Source organism: Oncorhynchus keta, unplaced genomic scaffold (genome assembly GCF_023373465.1).
Source record: "Oncorhynchus keta strain PuntledgeMale-10-30-2019 unplaced genomic scaffold, Oket_V2 Un_scaffold_6048_pilon_pilon, whole genome shotgun sequence".
NCBI lineage: Eukaryota > Metazoa > Chordata > Actinopteri > Salmoniformes > Salmonidae > Oncorhynchus > Oncorhynchus keta.
The window spans coordinates 761,869-779,705 of NW_026290973.1; the positions used below are offsets into that span (position 1 = coordinate 761,869).

Below are 17,837 nucleotides of genomic sequence, written 5' to 3' on the forward strand. Positions count from 1 at the left end.
GGCAGGTACTGTGAGACTAGCTACATTCTTTATAAACCACTAGGGTATATCAGCTACAACTCTCCTCATGTTCCTGAGCCAACAGGAGGCAGGTACTGTGAGACTAGCTACATTCTTTATAAACCACTAGTGTATATCAGCTACAACTCTCCTCATGTTCCTGAGCCAACAGGAGGCAGGTACTGTGAGACTAGCTACATTCTTTATAAACCACTAGGGTATATCAGCTACAACTCTCCTCATGTTCCTGAGCCAACAGGAGGCAGGTACTGTGAGACTAGCTACATTCTTTATAAACCACTAGGGTATATCAGCTACAACTCTCCTCGTGTTCCTGAGCCAACAGGAGGCAGGTACTGTGAGACTAGCTACATTCTTTATAAACCACTAGGGTATATCAGCTACAACTCTCCTCGTGTTCCTGAGCCAACAGGAGGCAGGTACTGTGAGACTAGCTACATTCTTTATAAACCACTAGGGTATATCAGCTACAACTCTCCTCATGTTCCTGAGCCAACAGGAGGCAGGTACTGTGAGACTAGCTACACTCTTTATAAACCACTAGGGGTGAGGCCTATCAGCTACAACTCTCCTCATGTTCCTGAGCCAACAGGAGGCAGGTACTGTGAGACTAGCTACATTCTTTATAAACCACTAGGGTATATCAGCTACAACTCTCCTCATGTTCCTGAGCCAACAGGAGGCAGGTACTGTGAGACTAGCTACATTCTTTATAAACCACTAGGGTATATCAGCTACAACTCTCCTCATGTTCCTGAGCCAACAGGAGGCAGGTACTGTGAGACTAGCTACATTCTTTATAAACCACTAGGGTATATCAGCTACAACTCTCCTCATGTTCCTGAGCCAACAGGAGGCCGGTACTGTGAGACTAGCTACATTCTTTATAAACCACTAGGGTTGAGGCCTATCAAGTACAACTCTCCTCATGTTCCTGAGCCAACAGGAGGCAGGTACTGTGAGACTAGCTACATTCTTTATAAACCACTAGGGTATATCAGCTACAACTCTCCTCATGTTCCTGAGCCAACAGGAGGCAGGTACTGTGAGACTAGCTACATTCTTTATAAACCACTAGGGTATATCAGCTACAACTCTCCTCATGTTCCTGAGCCAACAGGAGGCCGGTACTGTGCGACTAGCTACGTTCTTTATAAACCACTAGGGTATATCAGCTACAACTCTCCTCATGCTCCTGAGCCAACAGGAGGCCGGTACTGTGAGACTAGCTACATTCTTTATAAACCACTAGGGTATATCAGCTACAGCTCTCCTCATGTTCCTGAGCCAACAGGAGGCCGGTACTGTGAGACTAGCTACATTCTTTATAAACCACTAGGGTATATCAGCTACAACTCTCCTCATGTTCCTGAGCCAACAGGAGGCAGGTACTGTGAGACTAGCTACATTCTTTATAAACCACTAGGGTATATCAGCTACAACTCTCCTCATGTTCCTGAGCCAACAGGAGGCAGGTGCTGTGAGACTAGCTACATTCTTTATAAACCACTAGGGTATATCAGCTACAACTCTCCTCATGTTCCTGAGCCAACAGGAGGCAGGTACTGTGCGACTAGCTACATTCTTTATAAACCACTAGGGTTGAGGCCTATCAAGTACAACTCTCCTCATGTTCCTGAGCCAACAGGAGGCCGGTACTGTGAGACTAGCTACATTCTTTATAAACCACTAGGGTATATCAGCTACAACTCTCCTCATGTTCCTGAGCCAACAGGAGGCAGGTACTGTGAGACTAGCTACATTCTTTATAAACCACTAGGGTATATCAGCTACAACTCTCCTCATGTTCCTGAGCCAACAGGAGGCAGGTACTGTGAGACTAGCTACATTCTTTATAAACCACTAGGGTATATCAGCTACAACTCTCCTCATGTTCCTGAGCCAACAGGAGGCAGGTACTGTGAGACTAGCTACATTCTTTATAAACCACTAGGGTATATCAGCTACAACTCTCCTCGTGTTCCTGAGCCAACAGGAGGCAGGTACTGTGAGACTAGCTACATTCTTTATAAACCACTAGGGTATATCAGCTACAACTCTCCTCGTGTTCCTGAGCCAACAGGAGGCAGGTACTGTGAGACTAGCTACATTCTTTATAAACCACTAGGGTATATCAGCTACAACTCTCCTCATGTTCCTGAGCCAACAGGAGGCAGGTACTGTGAGACTAGCTACACTCTTTATAAACCACTAGGGTTGAGGCCTATCAGCTACAACTCTCCTCATGTTCCTGAGCCAACAGGAGGCAGGTACTGTGAGACTAGCTACATTCTTTATAAACCACTAGGGTATATCAGCTACAACTCTCCTCATGTTCCTGAGCCAACAGGAGGCAGGTACTGTGAGACTAGCTACATTCTTTATAAACCACTAGGGTATATCAGCTACAACTCTCCTCATGTTCCTGAGCCAACAGGAGGCCGGTACTGTGAGACTAGCTACATTCTTTATAAACCACTAGGGTATATCAGCTACAGCTCTCCACATGTTCCTGAGCCAACAGGAGGCAGGTACTGTGAGACGAGCTACATTCTTTATAAACCACTAGCGTATATCAGCTACAACTCTCCTCATGTTCCTGAGCCAACAGGAGGCAGGTACTGTGAGACTAGCTACATTCTTTATAAACCACTAGGGTATATCAGCTACAACTCTCCTCATGTTCCTGAGCCAACAGGAGGCCGGTACTGTGAGACTAGCTACATTCTTTATAAACCACTAGGGTATATCAGCTACAACTCTCCTCATGTTCCTGAGCCAACAGGAGGCCGGTACTGTGACTCTGTAGGACATAGGCTATGAGGTGAGTCAAAATTAAAGCACAACAGTGATTCACAAGGGCTACATAGCGAACATAAAAAATACAACTGTTTATTATGTATTCTCATTGGCATATGCTACGCACTGTATGTGAATTGACGCGTTCTACTCGCACGCACATTTGGACTCCTTTGACTGCATCTCTGTGGTTTCGGCTTAACGGGAGTATGCGAGCACGCTCCTTCCGTTCTCCTAGAAAAAAAATGCCGTAGCCAAAATAGTCAGCAGCGCTTGTCAACGGTTGAGTCTGCCAGAGCGTTTGATTAATTAATCAGTTATGGTTCATAAAAGCCATCACAACCAATGGATGCTTCATTGACCACAGTATGACAGTCTGGATAAAACATGGAAAAGATTTTCCAGAATAATGCTTTTGAAATGGTAGGCTACATATTGTTTTACAAAGAGGACACATTGTAATGCAATGCCATATTTATTATTTATTTAAGTAGCTAATAATGATGGCCTGTTGTATTATGATATTGTATCTCATCTCACTCCAATCAATTTATTTCAGTTCAGTGTCTAGCTAGAACCCAACTCAAGAATGTGCTCCAATCTGGCAACCTGGGACATGTGAGGACATCACTGGGTAAGAGGCACTACACGGTCAACTCCACGTCAATGGAGGTTCAAATCGTCTTACCCAGAACACGTCTTAACACTTGTAATTATAATGATCAAGTCAGGGCATTCATATTTTTTGCTCTTCGGTGGAGCAGCCAAGAGCTGTTGTGAGGGAAGTTGTCAAGGAAGTGAGTTTGTGTTTATACAGGACCTCCCACACCCACCTACCGTCAACCAATCATGTCAATGCGGAGCTATACGGAGTCCTCCGCAATGTTACAACATTTGGGAGATGCATGAAAATGCGGTACGGAGCTTTATTTGAACTCTGCATGCCTCCGGGGCTCCGCAATTGTGTCACACCCACCATACAGAGCCTCCAACCACATTTAGGGCTTTAAGGCCCATTCAACTGCTGGCAATGCATTTAATACACACATTGCGCTTAATCATACTGTACATGCCATTGAAGATTGAGACAGTTGTCATTATTTAATTAAAATAATGTGTTGAAAAATCGAACATTGGTACCCAAATGTTCAAAAAAATAACCACTGAACTATAGAGGCATAGGTTTATTAAGTACTGTCTGTACATTATATTCATCCATCCTTAACAGGCTGATTACCTTTTGAAGATCAACACGTTCTGGAGGGAAAACAAAATGGTTTTGGTATCGATCACGTCTTCTCGGTCTGTACAATAATCAGACATAGATTACACGAAGAGAAGCTTACTTTTTCTTGTTTCATTGATTTCAATTATAAATAGGGATATATTAGCCTATAGTTTGTTAAAGACAGGGGTTGATGGGAAAACTTTTATCACGCAATCCAGTCTCTTTACAAAGTACCAATTGCTTGTGTGTGTGTTAATGAATATCGTACAGATTGGTTTCCCACACCCTCTGGTGTAAACCAAGGAGACGCCACATCACCAACTTTGTTTACTATGTTTAAAAATTAAGAAATTAAGAAAAGAAATTAAACAGTTAAATATTGGAGTAAGATATGATGATGAAATGCTAAGTATCCTTTAATATGGGGCGGCAGCGTAGCCTAGTGGTTAGAGCGTTGGACTAGTAACCGGATGGTTGTGAGTTCAAACCCCCCTAGCTGACAAGGTACAAATCTGTTAAATATTGGAGTAAGATATGATGATGAAATGCTAAGTATCATTTAATATGCTGATGATATTATTCAGATGGCAGAAACTGAACAAGACCTGCAGTCAATGACTTGTCTAAAAGAGACTCATGATCAACCAGACAGAAACACAGATAATGTCATGATCAACCAGACAGAAACACAGATAATGTCATGATCAACCAGACAGAAACACAGATAATGTCTTGGTGTTAAAGATGGAGACTCATGATCAACCAGACAGAAACACAGATAATGTCTTGGTGTTAAAGATGGAGACTCATGATCAACCAGGCTAAAACACAGATAATGTCTTGGTGTTAAAGATGGAGACACATGATCAACCAGACAGAAACACAGATAATGTCTTGGTGTTAAAGATGGAGACTCATGATCAACCAGACAGAAACACAGATAATGACTTGGTGTTAAAGATGGAGACTCATGATCAACCAGACAGAAACACAGATAATGACTTGGTGTTAAAGATGGAGACTCATGATCAACCAGACAGAAACACAGATAATGTCTTGGTGTTAAAGATGGAGACTCGTGAACCAGACTAAAACACAGATAATGTATTGGTGTTAAAACTAAGAGATGTATTTTTGTTTTTGTGAAGAAGTTCTTGAGTTTACTAGGAATTATAAATATTTGGGTATTTTTATTGATGAACATATTCCCTTTCTATATGGAACATCTGCCCTCAACGACTCAGCAAGTAGACTTCTTGGGAGAATTACAGGAAAAACAAAAACAATTAAAGATATTGGTTATGCTACGTATTCCAAACTATATCAGACATGTTCTGTCTGGACTATTCAGCAGGAGTGTGGGGTGCCAGACTGTCCTGTTCTGGACTACTCAGCAGGAGTGTGGGGTGCCAGACTGTCCTGTTCTGGACTATTCAGCAGGAGTGTGGGGTGCCAGACTGTCCTGTTCTGGACTACTCAGCAGGAGTGTGGGGTGCCAGACTGTCCTGTTCTGGACTATTCAGCAGGAGTGTGGGGTGCCAGACTGTCCTGTTCTGGACTACTCAGCAGGAGTGTGGGGTGCCAGACTGTCCTGTTCTGGACTATTCAGCAGGAGTGTGGGGTGCCAGACTGTCCTGTTCTGGACTACTCAGCAGGAGTGTGGGGTGCCAGACTGTCCTGTTCTGGACTACTCAGCAGGAGTGTGGGGTGCCAGACTGTCCTGTTCTGGACTATTCAGCAGGAGTGTGGGGTGCCAGACTGTCCTGTTCTGGACTATTCAGCAGGAGTGTGGGGTGCCAGACTGTCCTGTTCTGGACTACTCAGCAGGAGTGTGGGGTGCCAGACTGTCCTGTTCTGGACTACTCAGCAGGAGTGTGGGGTGCCAGACTGTCCTGTTCTGGACTATTCAGCAGGAGTGTGGGGTGCCAGACTGTCCTGTTCTGGACTACTCAGCAGGAGTGTGGGGTGCCAGACTGTCCTGTTCTGGACTATTCAGCAGGAGTGTGGGGTGCCAGACTGTCCTGTTCTGGACTATTCAGCAGGAGTGTGGGGTGCCAGACTGTCCTGTTCTGGACTATTCAGCAGGAGTGTGGGGTGTGTCCTGTTCTGGTGCCAGACTGTCCTGTTCTGGACTACTCAGCAGGAGTGTGGGGTGCCAGACTGTCCTGTTCTGGACTATTCAGCAGGAGTGTGGGGTGCCAGACTGTCCTGTTCTGGACTATTCAGCAGGAGTGTGGGGTGCCAGACTGTCCTGTTCTGGACTATTCTTTCAAACCAATATACGCTTTGCTCTTATTCCAGAAAGCACACCAGATAAACCCTGGTATTATGTTGTTCAGCGATGAGGACACAGACCACCAGATGACCCTGGCATTATGTGGCTGAGTGATGAGGACACAGACCACCAGATGACCCTGGCATTATGTGGCTGAGTGATGAGGACACAGACCACCGGATATACCCTGGCATTATGTGGCTGAGTGATGAGGAGACAGACCACCAGATGACCCTGGCATTATGCGGCTGAGTGATGAGGACACAGACCACCAGATGACCCTGGCATTATGTAGCTGAGTGATGAGGACACAGACCACCAGATATACCCTGGCATTATGTGGCTGAGTGATGAGGACACAGACCACCAGATGACCCTGGCATTATGTGGCTGAGTGATGAGGACACAGACCACCAGATGACCCTGGCATTATGTGGCTGAGTGATGAGGACACAGACCACCAGATGACCCTGGAATTATGGGGCTGAGCGATGAGGACACAGACCACCAGATGACCCTGGCATTATGGGGCTGAGCGATGAGGACACAGACCACCAGATGACCCTGGCATTATGTGGCTGAGTGATGAGGACACAGACCACCAGATGACCCTGGAATTATGGGGCTGAGTGATGAGGACACAGACCACCAGATAAACCCTGGTATTATGGGGCTGAGTGATGAGGACACAGACCACCAGATGACCCTGGCATTATGTGGCTGAGTGATGAGGACACAGACCACCAGATGACCCTGGAATTATGGGGCTGAGTGATGAGGACACAGACCACCAGATAAACCCTGGTATTATGGGGCTGAGTGATGAGGACACAGACCACCAGATAAACCCTGGAATTATGGGGCTGAGAAACTGAAATATTTTTTGTCCATTGTGTACTTTCGTTTGCGGAATATTTATATAAGGCCTGGAATAAAAGAAAAGGGCTACCTATAATAATATTCTGTGGTAAATGGTGTCTATATAGGTGTATTGGCTTGTCTCCCACATTAATATTCTCTGTGGTAAATGGTGTCTATATAGGTGTATAGGCTTGTCTCCCACATTAATCTTCTCTGTGGTAAATGGCGTCTATATAGGTGTATTGGCTTGTCTCCCACATTAATCTTCTCTGTGGTAAATGGTGTCTATATAGGTGTATAGGCTTGTCTCCCACATTAATCTTCTCTGTGGTAAATGGTGTGTGTATATAGGTGTATAGGCTTGTCTCCCACATTAATCTTCTCTGTGGTAAATGGTGTGTGTATATAGGTGTATAGGCTTGTCTCCCACATTAATCTTCTCTGTGGTAAATGGTGTGTGTATATAGGTGTATAGGCTTGTCTCCCACATTAATCTTCTCTGTGGTAAATGGTGTGTGTATATAGGTGTATAGGCTTGTCTCCCACATTAATCTTCTCTGTGGTAAATGGTGTGTGTATATAGGTGTATAGGCTTGTCTCCCACATTAATCTTCTCTGTGGTAAATGGTGTCTATATAGGTGTATTGGCTTGTCTCCCACATTAATCTTCTCTGTGGTAAATGGTGTGTATATATAGGTGTATAGGCTTGTCTCCCACATTAATCTTCTCTGTGGTAAATGGTGTGTGTATATAGGTGTATAGGCTTGTCTCCCACATTAATCTTCTCTGTGGTAAATGGTGTCTATATAGGTGTATTGGCTTGTCTCCCACATTAATCTTCTCTGTGGTAAATGGTGTGTGTATATATAGGTGTATAGGCTTGTCTCCCACATTAATCTTCTCTGTGGTAAATGGTGTGTGTATATAGATGTATAGGCTTGTCTCCCACATTACTCTTCTCTGTGGTAAATGGTGTGTGTATATAGGTGTATAGGCTTGTCTCCCACATTAATCTTCTCTGTGGTAAATGGTGTCTATATAGGTGTATAGGCTTGTCTCCCACATTAATCTTCTCTGTGGTAAATGGTGTCTATATAGGTGTATTGGCTTGTCTCCCACATTAATCTTCTCTGTGGTAAATGGTGTCTATATAGGTGTATTGGCTTGTCTCCCACATTAATCTTCTCTGTGGTAAATGGTGTGTGTATATAGGTGTATAAGCTTGTCTCCCACATTAATGTTCTTTGTGCCAGATTGGGTTCGAATGCCTCGCTTAATTTTTCTATCTGTAAATGTACAGTTGAAGTCAGAAGTTTACATACACTAAGTTGACTGTGCCTTTAAACAGCTTGGAAAATTCCAGAAAATTATGTCATGGCTTTAGAAGCTTGACATAATTTGAGTCAATTGGAGGTGTACCTGTGGATGTATTTCAAGGCCTACCTTCAAACTCATTGCCTCTTTGCTTGACATCATGGGAAAATCAAAAGAAATCAGCCAAAACCTCAGAAAAAAAATTGTAGACCTCCACAAGTCTGGTTCATCCTTGGGAGCAATTTCCAAACGCCTGAAGGTACTACGTTCATCTGTACAAACAATAGTATGCAAGTATAAACACCATACTGGAAATGCCCAACCCTGGTCTAGGGTGTCCGGGAGGATGCTGTTGATGTGAGCCATTACCAGCCTTTCAAAGCACTTCATGGCTACCGACAAGAGTAATCATTTAGGTAGGTTACCTTCACTTCCTTGGACACAGGGACTATGGTGGTCTGCTTGAAACATGTAGGAATTACAGACTCGGTCTGGGAGAGGTCGAAAATGTCAGTGAAGACACTTGCCAGTTGGTCCAGGCATGCTTTGAGTATACGTCCTGGTAATCCATCTGGCCCTGTTGCTTTGTAAATGTTGACCTGTTTAAAGGTCTTGCTCACATCGGCTACTGAGAGCATTATCACACAGCCGTCCAGAACAGCTTGCGCTCTCGTGTATGCTTCAGTGTTGTTTGCCTTGAAGCGAGCATAAAAGTCATTTAGCTCGTCTGGTAGGCTCGTGTCACTGGGCAGCTCCTGTCAGGGTTCCCCTTTGTAGTCCATAATAGTTTTCAAGCCCTGCCACATCCGACGAGCATCAGAGCCGGTGTAGTAGGATTCAATTTTATTCCTGTATTGACGCTTTGCTTGTTTGATGGTTCATCGGAGGGCATAACGGGATTTCTTATAAGCATCCGGATTAGTGTCCCACTCCTTGAAAGCGGCAGCTCTAGCTCTTTTTTAATTTTTTTTATTTATTTATTTGAGCTCAATGCGGATGTTGCCTGTAATCCATGGCTTCTGGTTGGGGTATGTATATTACAGTCACTGTGGAGACGACGTCGTCAATGCACTTATTGATGAAGCCGATGACTGTGGTGCCAGTGCCATTGGATGAATCCCAGAATATATTCCAGCATGTGCTAGCAAAACAGTCCTGTAGCGTAGCATCCGCGTCATCTGACCACTTCCACATTGAGCGAGTCACTGGTACTTCCTGCTTTAGTTTTTGCTTATAAGCAGGAATCAGGAGGATAGAATTATGGTCAGATATGTCAAATGGAGGGCAGGGAAGAGCTTTGTACGCGTCGCCGTGTGGAGTAAAGGTAGTCTAGCATTTTCTGTTCTTTGGTTGCACATGTGACATGCTGGTAGAAATGAGGTAAAACTGATTTAAGTTCCCCTGCATTAAAGTCCCCGTCCACTAGGAGCGCCACCTCTGGATGAGCATTTTCTTGTTTGCTTATGGTCTTATACAGCTGGTTGAGTGCGGTCTTAGTGCCAGCATCGGTCTGTTACGAATAATTTAGATGAGAACTCTCTTGGTAGATATTGTGGTCTACAGCTTATACCTCGAGACTTACATTTACATTTAAGTCATTTAGCAGACGCTCTTATCCAGAGCGACTTACAAATTGGAGACTTGTTTAATATTAGACATCACAGCACCAGGTGATATTGACAAATAGACACATCTCCAGCCCCCGTCTTACCAGACGTACATTCTGTTTTGCCGGTGCATGGAAAATCCCGCCAGCTCTATATTATCCGCGTCGTCGTTCACCCACGACTCGGTGAAACGTAAGACATTACAGTTAATGTCCCATTGGTAGGATCATCTTGCCCGTAGGTCATCGATACTAATTTCCAATGATTGTACGTCGGCCAATAGAACAGATGGCTTTGGGGGTCGGGCCAATAGAACAGATGTCTTTGGGGGTCGGGCCAATAGAACAGATGGCTTTGGGGGTCGGCCCAATAGAACAGATGGCTTTGGGGGTCGGCCCAATAGAACAGATGGCTTTGGGGTCGGCCCAATAGAACAGATGGCTTTGGGGGTCGGCCCAATAGAACAGATGGCTTTGGGGGTCGGCCAATAGAACAGATGGCTTTGGGGGTCGGGCCAAAGAACAGATGGCTTTGGGGGTCGGGCCAATAGAACAGATGGCTTTGGGGGTCGGGCCAATAGAACAGATGGCTTTGGGGGTCGGGCCAATAGAACAGATGGCTTTGGGGGTCGGGCCAATAGAACAGATGGCTTTGGGGGTCGGCCAATAGAACAGATGGCTTTGGGGGTCGGCCAATAGAACAGATGGCTTTGGGGGTCGGCCAATAGAACAGATGGCTTTGGGGTCGGGCCAATAGAACAGATGGCTTTGGGGTCGGGCCAATAGAACAGATGGCTTTGGGGGTCGGGCCAATAGAACAGATGGCTTTGGGGGTCGGGCCAATAGAACAGATGGCTTTGGGGGTCGGGCCAATAGAACAGATGGCTTTGGGGTTCGGGCCAATAGAATAATAATAATAATAATAATATATGCCATTTAGCAGACGCTTTTATCCAAAGCGACTTACAGTCATGTGTGCATACATTCTACGTATGGGTGGTCCCTGGGGGATCGAACCCACTGGGGTCGGCCAATAGAACAGATGGCTTTGGGGGTCGGGCCAATAGAACAGATGGCTTTGGGGGTCGGCCAATAGAACAGATGGCTTTGGGGGTCGGCCAATAGAACAGATGGCTTTGGGGGTCGGCCCAATAGAACAGATGGCTTTGGGGGTCGGGCCAATAGAACAGATGGCTTTGGGGGTCGGCCAATAGAACAGATGGCTTTGGGGTCGGCCAATAGAACAGATGGCTTTGGGGTCGGGCCAATAGAACAGATGGCTTTGGGGTCGGGCCAATAGAACAGATGGCTTTGGGGTTGGGCCAATAGAACAGATGGCTTTGGGGGTCGGGCCAATAGAACAGATGGCTTTGGGGGTCGGGCCAATAGAACAGATGGCTTTGGGGTCGGCCAATAGAACAGATGGCTTTGGGGTCGGCCAATAGAACAGATGGCTTTGGGGGTCGGGCCAATAGAACAGATGGCTTTGGGGGTCGGCCAATAGAACAGATGGCTTTGGGGGAACAGATGGCGGCCAATAGAACAGATGGCTTTGGGGGTCGGGCCAATAGAACAGATGGCTTTGGGGTCGGGCCAATAGAACAGATGGCTTTGGGGTTCGGGCCAATAGAATAATAATAATAATAATAAGATATATGCCATTTAGCAGACGCTTTTATCCAAAGCGACTTACAGTCATGTGTGCATACATTCTACGTATGGGTGGTCCCGGGGATCGAACCCACTGGGGTCGGCCAATAGAACAGATGGCTTTGGGGGTCGGGCCAATAGAACAGATGGCTTTGGGGGTCGGCCAATAGAACAGATGGCTTTGGGGTCGGGCCAATAGAACAGATGGCTTTGGGGGTCGGGCCAATAGAACAGATGGCTTTGGGGGTCGGCCAATAGAACAGATGGCTTTGGGGTCGGCCAATAGAACAGATGGCTTTGGGGGTCGGGCCAATAGAACAGATGGCTTTGGGGGTCGGCCAATAGAACAGATGGCTTTGGGGGTCGGCCAATAGAACAGATGGCTTTGGGGGTTTTCTCAGAAGGCAGCCCAACCTCCACCCCCCTTTTTCTCCATCTTTTCTTCACACAAATGATGGGGATCTGGGCCTGTTCCCGAGAATCAGATAAGGGATGGGTTGTCAATTGGCGAGTCGACATAAACATAAAATGTCATTCATTCATACAGTATGAGAATTGAGAAACACTATTCTTGGCCACAACAGTGCCAACTGAGCTAGTTAATAAGCAGGTTGTAGCTGTGTGTGTGTGTGAGAGAGATCACCTGACCCGTGAGTCTATCCAACAACCAAACAAACTGCATGAATAAAAAGGTTTGGGAACAAAACCAGCAATTCCGCCTGTTTATTAGTCATTTTAATGGCAGATAGTATTTTCCGTGTACTGCTATCGTTGACCTTATTAACGGCAGCAGAACAAGTAGAAACAAGTCAAACTGTGTTAATTCACTACATAGGCATCACTCCCAATGCCAGCATAATAAAACAAACACTTCGCCATCAATGATGAAGTAGTGCAATATGGATAAGCTTTGATAATGTTGATAGTTTTAAACAATAGCAGTATTGTAATAGCAGCATGGCTCAGCATCACTCAACACACAGCGCTGTGCATAGTGAGCACAGTAAACACCTTATGGCACCTAAGTGGTGTCAATATGGATCCACGTCTGCACCCATTGTCTTACGGCAGGTGGCGTCGATCCTACGCAACGGTCGTCCCTCAACCGACGATAAGGGGAATCATCGTTATCTGATGTAAGACAATGGGGCTGAACCCACAGAGTTGGTTGGAACTGGAGGCTGTAGGCTACTTAGCACTCAGGAGGGTAGAAGCCTGTAGACGTCTGTAGAGGGTAGAAGTCTGTAGAGGGTAGAAGTCTGTAGACGTCTGTAGAGGGTAGAAGTCTGTAGAGGGTAGAAGTCTGTAGACGTCTGTAGAGGGTAGAAGTCTGTAGACGTCTGTAGAGGGTAGAAGTCTGTAGACGTCTGTAGAGGGTAGAAGTCTGTAGACGTCTGTAGAGGGTAGAAGTCTGTAGACGTCTGTAGAGGGTAGAAGTCTGTAGACGTCTGTAGAGGGTAGAAGTCTGTAGACGTCTGTAGAGGGTAGAAGTCTGTAGACGTCTGTAGAGGGTAGAAGTCTGTAGACGTCTGTAGAGGGTAGAAGTCTGTAGACGTCTGTAGAGGGTAGAAGTCTGTAGACGTCTGTAGAGGGTAGGGTAGGGTTCTCCTATGGGGACAGCCGAAGGGTACCACATGGAACCAAAAAGGGTTCTCCTATGGGGACAGCCGAAGAACCCTTTTCGGTTGTAGATAGCACCTTTTTTTCTAAGAGTGTAGTATAGACTAGACTAGTCTCTACACTAGACCCAAGGGGGTAGGAGGCTTTACATTGGCTACTCTAGACCCAAGGGGGTAGGAGGCTTTACATTGGCTACACTAGACTAGACCCAAGGCGGTAGGATGCTTTACATTGGCCACACTAGACTAGACCCACGGGGTAGGAGGCTTTACATTGGCTACACTAGACTAGACCCAAGGGGGTAGGAGGCTTTACATTGGCTACTCTAGACTAGACCCAAGGGGGTAGGAGGCTTTACATTGGCTACTCTAGACTAGACCCAAGGGGGTAGGAGGCTTTACATTGGCTACACTAGACCCAAGGGGGTATGAGGCTTTACATTGGCTACACTAGACCCAAGGGTAGTTATGTATCCTCTAGGTGTCACTATGCAGCACTGTCTGCAACGTAATGCTGAGCATGTCAAGGTTCTGGCACTGGGTCAAGCATTCGGATATAAATCAACATCATTAATACAAATACATGAAGCCATGACATCGTTTCATGTAAGTAACACATATCACACAAACACACTTCACAATCAATGTTGCCTGTTGTAAACCGCATTTTAAACAGAGTACTGCTTTGGCTGGTTCTTGAGGCTCAGAGATCTCTCTGTCTGTGAGATGACGTGTGTTGCTCTGTTGTTCAGCAGTCTGCATTCATGAAGGACGTCTGTAGAGAGATCAAAATCAGTGGTTAGTTACATTTTCTCCAAGATTGTCAAACCCTAAAAATCAGGCGTTAGAAAAATGGGAAGCTACAGTCCATACAGTGGCAGTCCATACAGAGGCAGATGAACCGGTGGGTACCACGTTAATGTCTCTGTGTGCAGTATGATGGAAGCAGTTTAGCGAGCCAATGCTACTTAGCTACTTCCTTCAAAACTGCAAGCAGACACATGTGGTTTCCAGGAAGTGATCTGCCTCTGGGGATAAAAAGGGCCTCCAACGTCCTGAAGTATCCACTAAACATTTAGCAGACACATACATGTGGTTTCCAGGAAGTGATCTGCCTCTGGGGATAAAAAGGGCCTCCAACGTCCTGAAGTATCCGCTAAACATTTAGCAGACACATACATGTGGTTTCCAGGAAGTGATCTGCCTCTGGGGATAAAAAGGGCCTCCAACGTCCTGAAGTATCCGCTAAACATTTAGCAGACACATACATGTGGTTTCCAGGAAGTGATCTGCCTCTGGGGATAAAAAGGGCCTCCAACGTCCCGAAGTATTCGCTAAACATTTAGCAGACACATACATGTGGTTTCCAGGAAGTGATCTGCCTCTGGGGATAAAAAGGGCCTCCAACGTCCTGAAGTATCCGCTAAACATTTAGCAGACACATACATGTGGTTTCCAGGAAGTCATCTGCCTCTGGGGATAAAAAGGGCCTCCAACGTCCTGAAGTATCCGCTAAACATTTAGCAGACACATACATGTGGTTTCCAGGAAGTCATCTGCCTCTGGGGATAAAAAGGGCCTCCAACGTCCTGAAGTATCCGCTAAACATTTAGCAGACACTCGTATCCAGAGTGAGTGCATACATTTTCCATAATAACATAGTATGGATTCATTCTTACCATTGAACTGTTTGTAGGCCTCGTCTATAATGGCGTTGCTGGATCTCTTGATTTCCCAGAAGTCGTTGTCGACCCAGGGCTTACAGCCAGGCAGCTCTGGTAACTGGCCATTCCTATAGAAACCAGCTGAACAGGGGACATAAGAGGACCTTCTGGGTCAAACACTGTTGTACCGTTTTCAAATATACAGGGCCTTCAGAAAGGATTCACACCCCTTGACTTTTTCCACATTTTGTTGTGTTTCAGCCTGAATTTTTTAATATGTTTAATATGATTTTGAATGACTACCTCATCTCTGTACACCACACACACAATTATATGTAAGGTCCCTCAGTTGAGCAGTGAATTTCAAACACAAATTCAAGCACAAAGACCAGGAAGGTGTTCCAATGCCTCGCAACGAAGGGCACCTATTGGTAGATGGGTAAAAAAAAAAAAAAAGCAGACATTGAATATCCCTTTGAGCATGGTGAAGTTATTAATTTACACTTTCACACTGTATCAATACACCCAGTCACTACAAAGATACAGGCGTCCTTCCTTATTCAGTTGCCGGAGAATAAGGAAACCGCTCAGGGATTTCACCATGAGGTCAATGGTGACTTTAAAACAGTAACAGAGTTTAATGGCTGTGATGGGAAAAAACTGAGGATGGATCAACAACCTTGTAGTTACTCCACAATACAAACCCAAGACAGTGTGAAATGAAGGAAGCCTGTACAGAACAAAAATATTCTAAAACATGCATCCTGTTTACAAGGCACTAAAGTAAATACTGCCAAAAATGTGTCAAAGCAATTGACTTTTTGTTCTGAATACAGTGTTTTGTTTGGGGCAAATCCAATACATTACTGAGTACCACTCCTCATAAATCATGTAATGGGTATGCATGTAATAATTAAGAACTGGGGAGTTTTTCAGGATAAGAAAGAAACTGAATGGAGCGAAGCACAGGCAAAATCCTAGAGTAAAACCCTGCTCAGTTCGCTTTCCACCAGACACTCGGAGATTAATTCACCTTTCAGCAGGAAAAATGTTCAATGAAAAATGTTCAAAAATATTGTACAATCCAGGTGTGCAATGCTCTGAGACTTACCCAGAAAGACACACAGCTGTAATCGCTGCCAAAGGTGATTCTAACATGCATTGACTCAGGGACTTACCCAGAAAGACTCACAGCTGTAATCACTGTCAAAGGTGATTCTAACATGCATTGACTCAGGGGTGTGAATACTTATGTAAATGAGATATTTTACATTACATTTGCTAAAATTCTATTGTGTGTAGATGGGTGAGAAAAAAAAAGTATATTTAATAAACTTTGAATTGAGGCTGTAACAACAACGTGTGGAATAGGTCGAGGGGGATGAGAAGTTCCCGAAGGCACTAACTTCAGCAAGGAGCATATGTTCACTCCAACATCTGAGTCGTTTTATTCATTTAACCTTTATTTATCTTGGCAAGTCAGTTAAGAACAAATTCTTCTTTACAATTAAGGCCTAGTAAAAGGCAAAGGGCCTCCTGCAGGGACGGGGGCTGGGATTAAACATAAAAATATAGGACAGAACACATAAGAGAGACAACACAACACTACACGAAGAGAGACCTAAAGACAACAACACAGCATGGTAGCAACACAGCATGGTAGCAACACAGCATGGTAGCAACACAGCATGGTAGCAACACGGCATGGTAGCAACACGGCATGAAGAGAGACCTAAAGACAACACAGCATGGTAGCAACACGGCATGGTAGCAACACGGCATGGTAGCAACACGGCATGGTAGCAACACGGCATGGTAGCAACACGGCATGGTAGCAACACGGCATGGTAGCACCACGGCATGGTAGCAACACTACATGAAGAGAGACCTAAAGACAACAACACAGCATGGTAGCAACACAGCATGGTAGCAACACGACATGGTAGCAACACAGCATGGTAGCAACACAGCATGGCAGCAACACAGCATGGCAGCAACACAGCATGGCAGCAACACAGCGTGGCAGCAACACAGCGTGGCAGCAACACAGCGTGGCAGCAACACAGCGTGGCAGCAACACAGCGTGGCAGCAACACAGCGTGGCAGCAACACAGCATGGCAGCAACACAGCATGGCAGCAACACAGCATGGCAGCAACACGACATGGCAGCAACACGACATGGCAGCAACACGACATGGCAGCAACACGACATGGCAGCAACAGCACATGGCAGCAACACAGCATGGCAGCAACACGACATGGTAGCAACACGGCATGGTAGCAACACGGCATGGTAGCAACACAGCATGGTAGCAACACAGCATGGTAGCAACACAGCATGGTAGCAAACATTATTGGGCACAGACAACAGCACAAAGGCGTAGAGGTAGGTAGAGACAACAACACATTTGGCTTCTCAAAAGTGTAATCTCAGATCGAGTCAAAGATGCAAATATACAATGACCTTCTCTGTTCTGAAAATGTCTCAGTTTCAAGCTAATTGAAATAAATACCTTTGATAGTTTCATCAATGTCTTTGCATAATTTATATAAGTCACTCCCACGTCCAACCACTCTTTCACCTAAAACAGAGCATTGAAGAGAACAGATCACTGTTACTTGACAAAGCAATACAGTATAAAACCTTTAATGAAACATGTTATTAAAATGACTCACCATCCAACACTCTGATGTTTGGGAACATCTCCAGGAGGATGTTTCTGTAGGACGAGTTCTTACAAACTAAAAACACAATCAGATGTCAGTCTATTAACCCGACCAGATGATGTCAGTATATA

At 45.3% G+C, this 17,837-nt stretch overlaps 1 protein-coding gene across 1 annotated transcript; it reads right to left on the reverse strand.

Moving 5' to 3' along the window:
• Positions 1-12,448: 12,448 nt before the first annotated feature.
• Positions 12,449-17,837, reverse strand: LOC127929234 (leucine-rich repeat-containing protein 61-like). The gene is made up of 4 exons (XM_052517187.1): positions 17,716-17,837; positions 17,553-17,621; positions 15,054-15,179; positions 12,449-14,149 (listed from the first exon to the last, which is right to left on the reverse strand). Exons 1-4 carry the CDS (start codon positions 17,741-17,743, stop codon positions 14,043-14,045), a joined length of 330 nt encoding a protein of 109 aa, XP_052373147.1. The 5' UTR covers positions 17,744-17,837; the 3' UTR covers positions 12,449-14,042.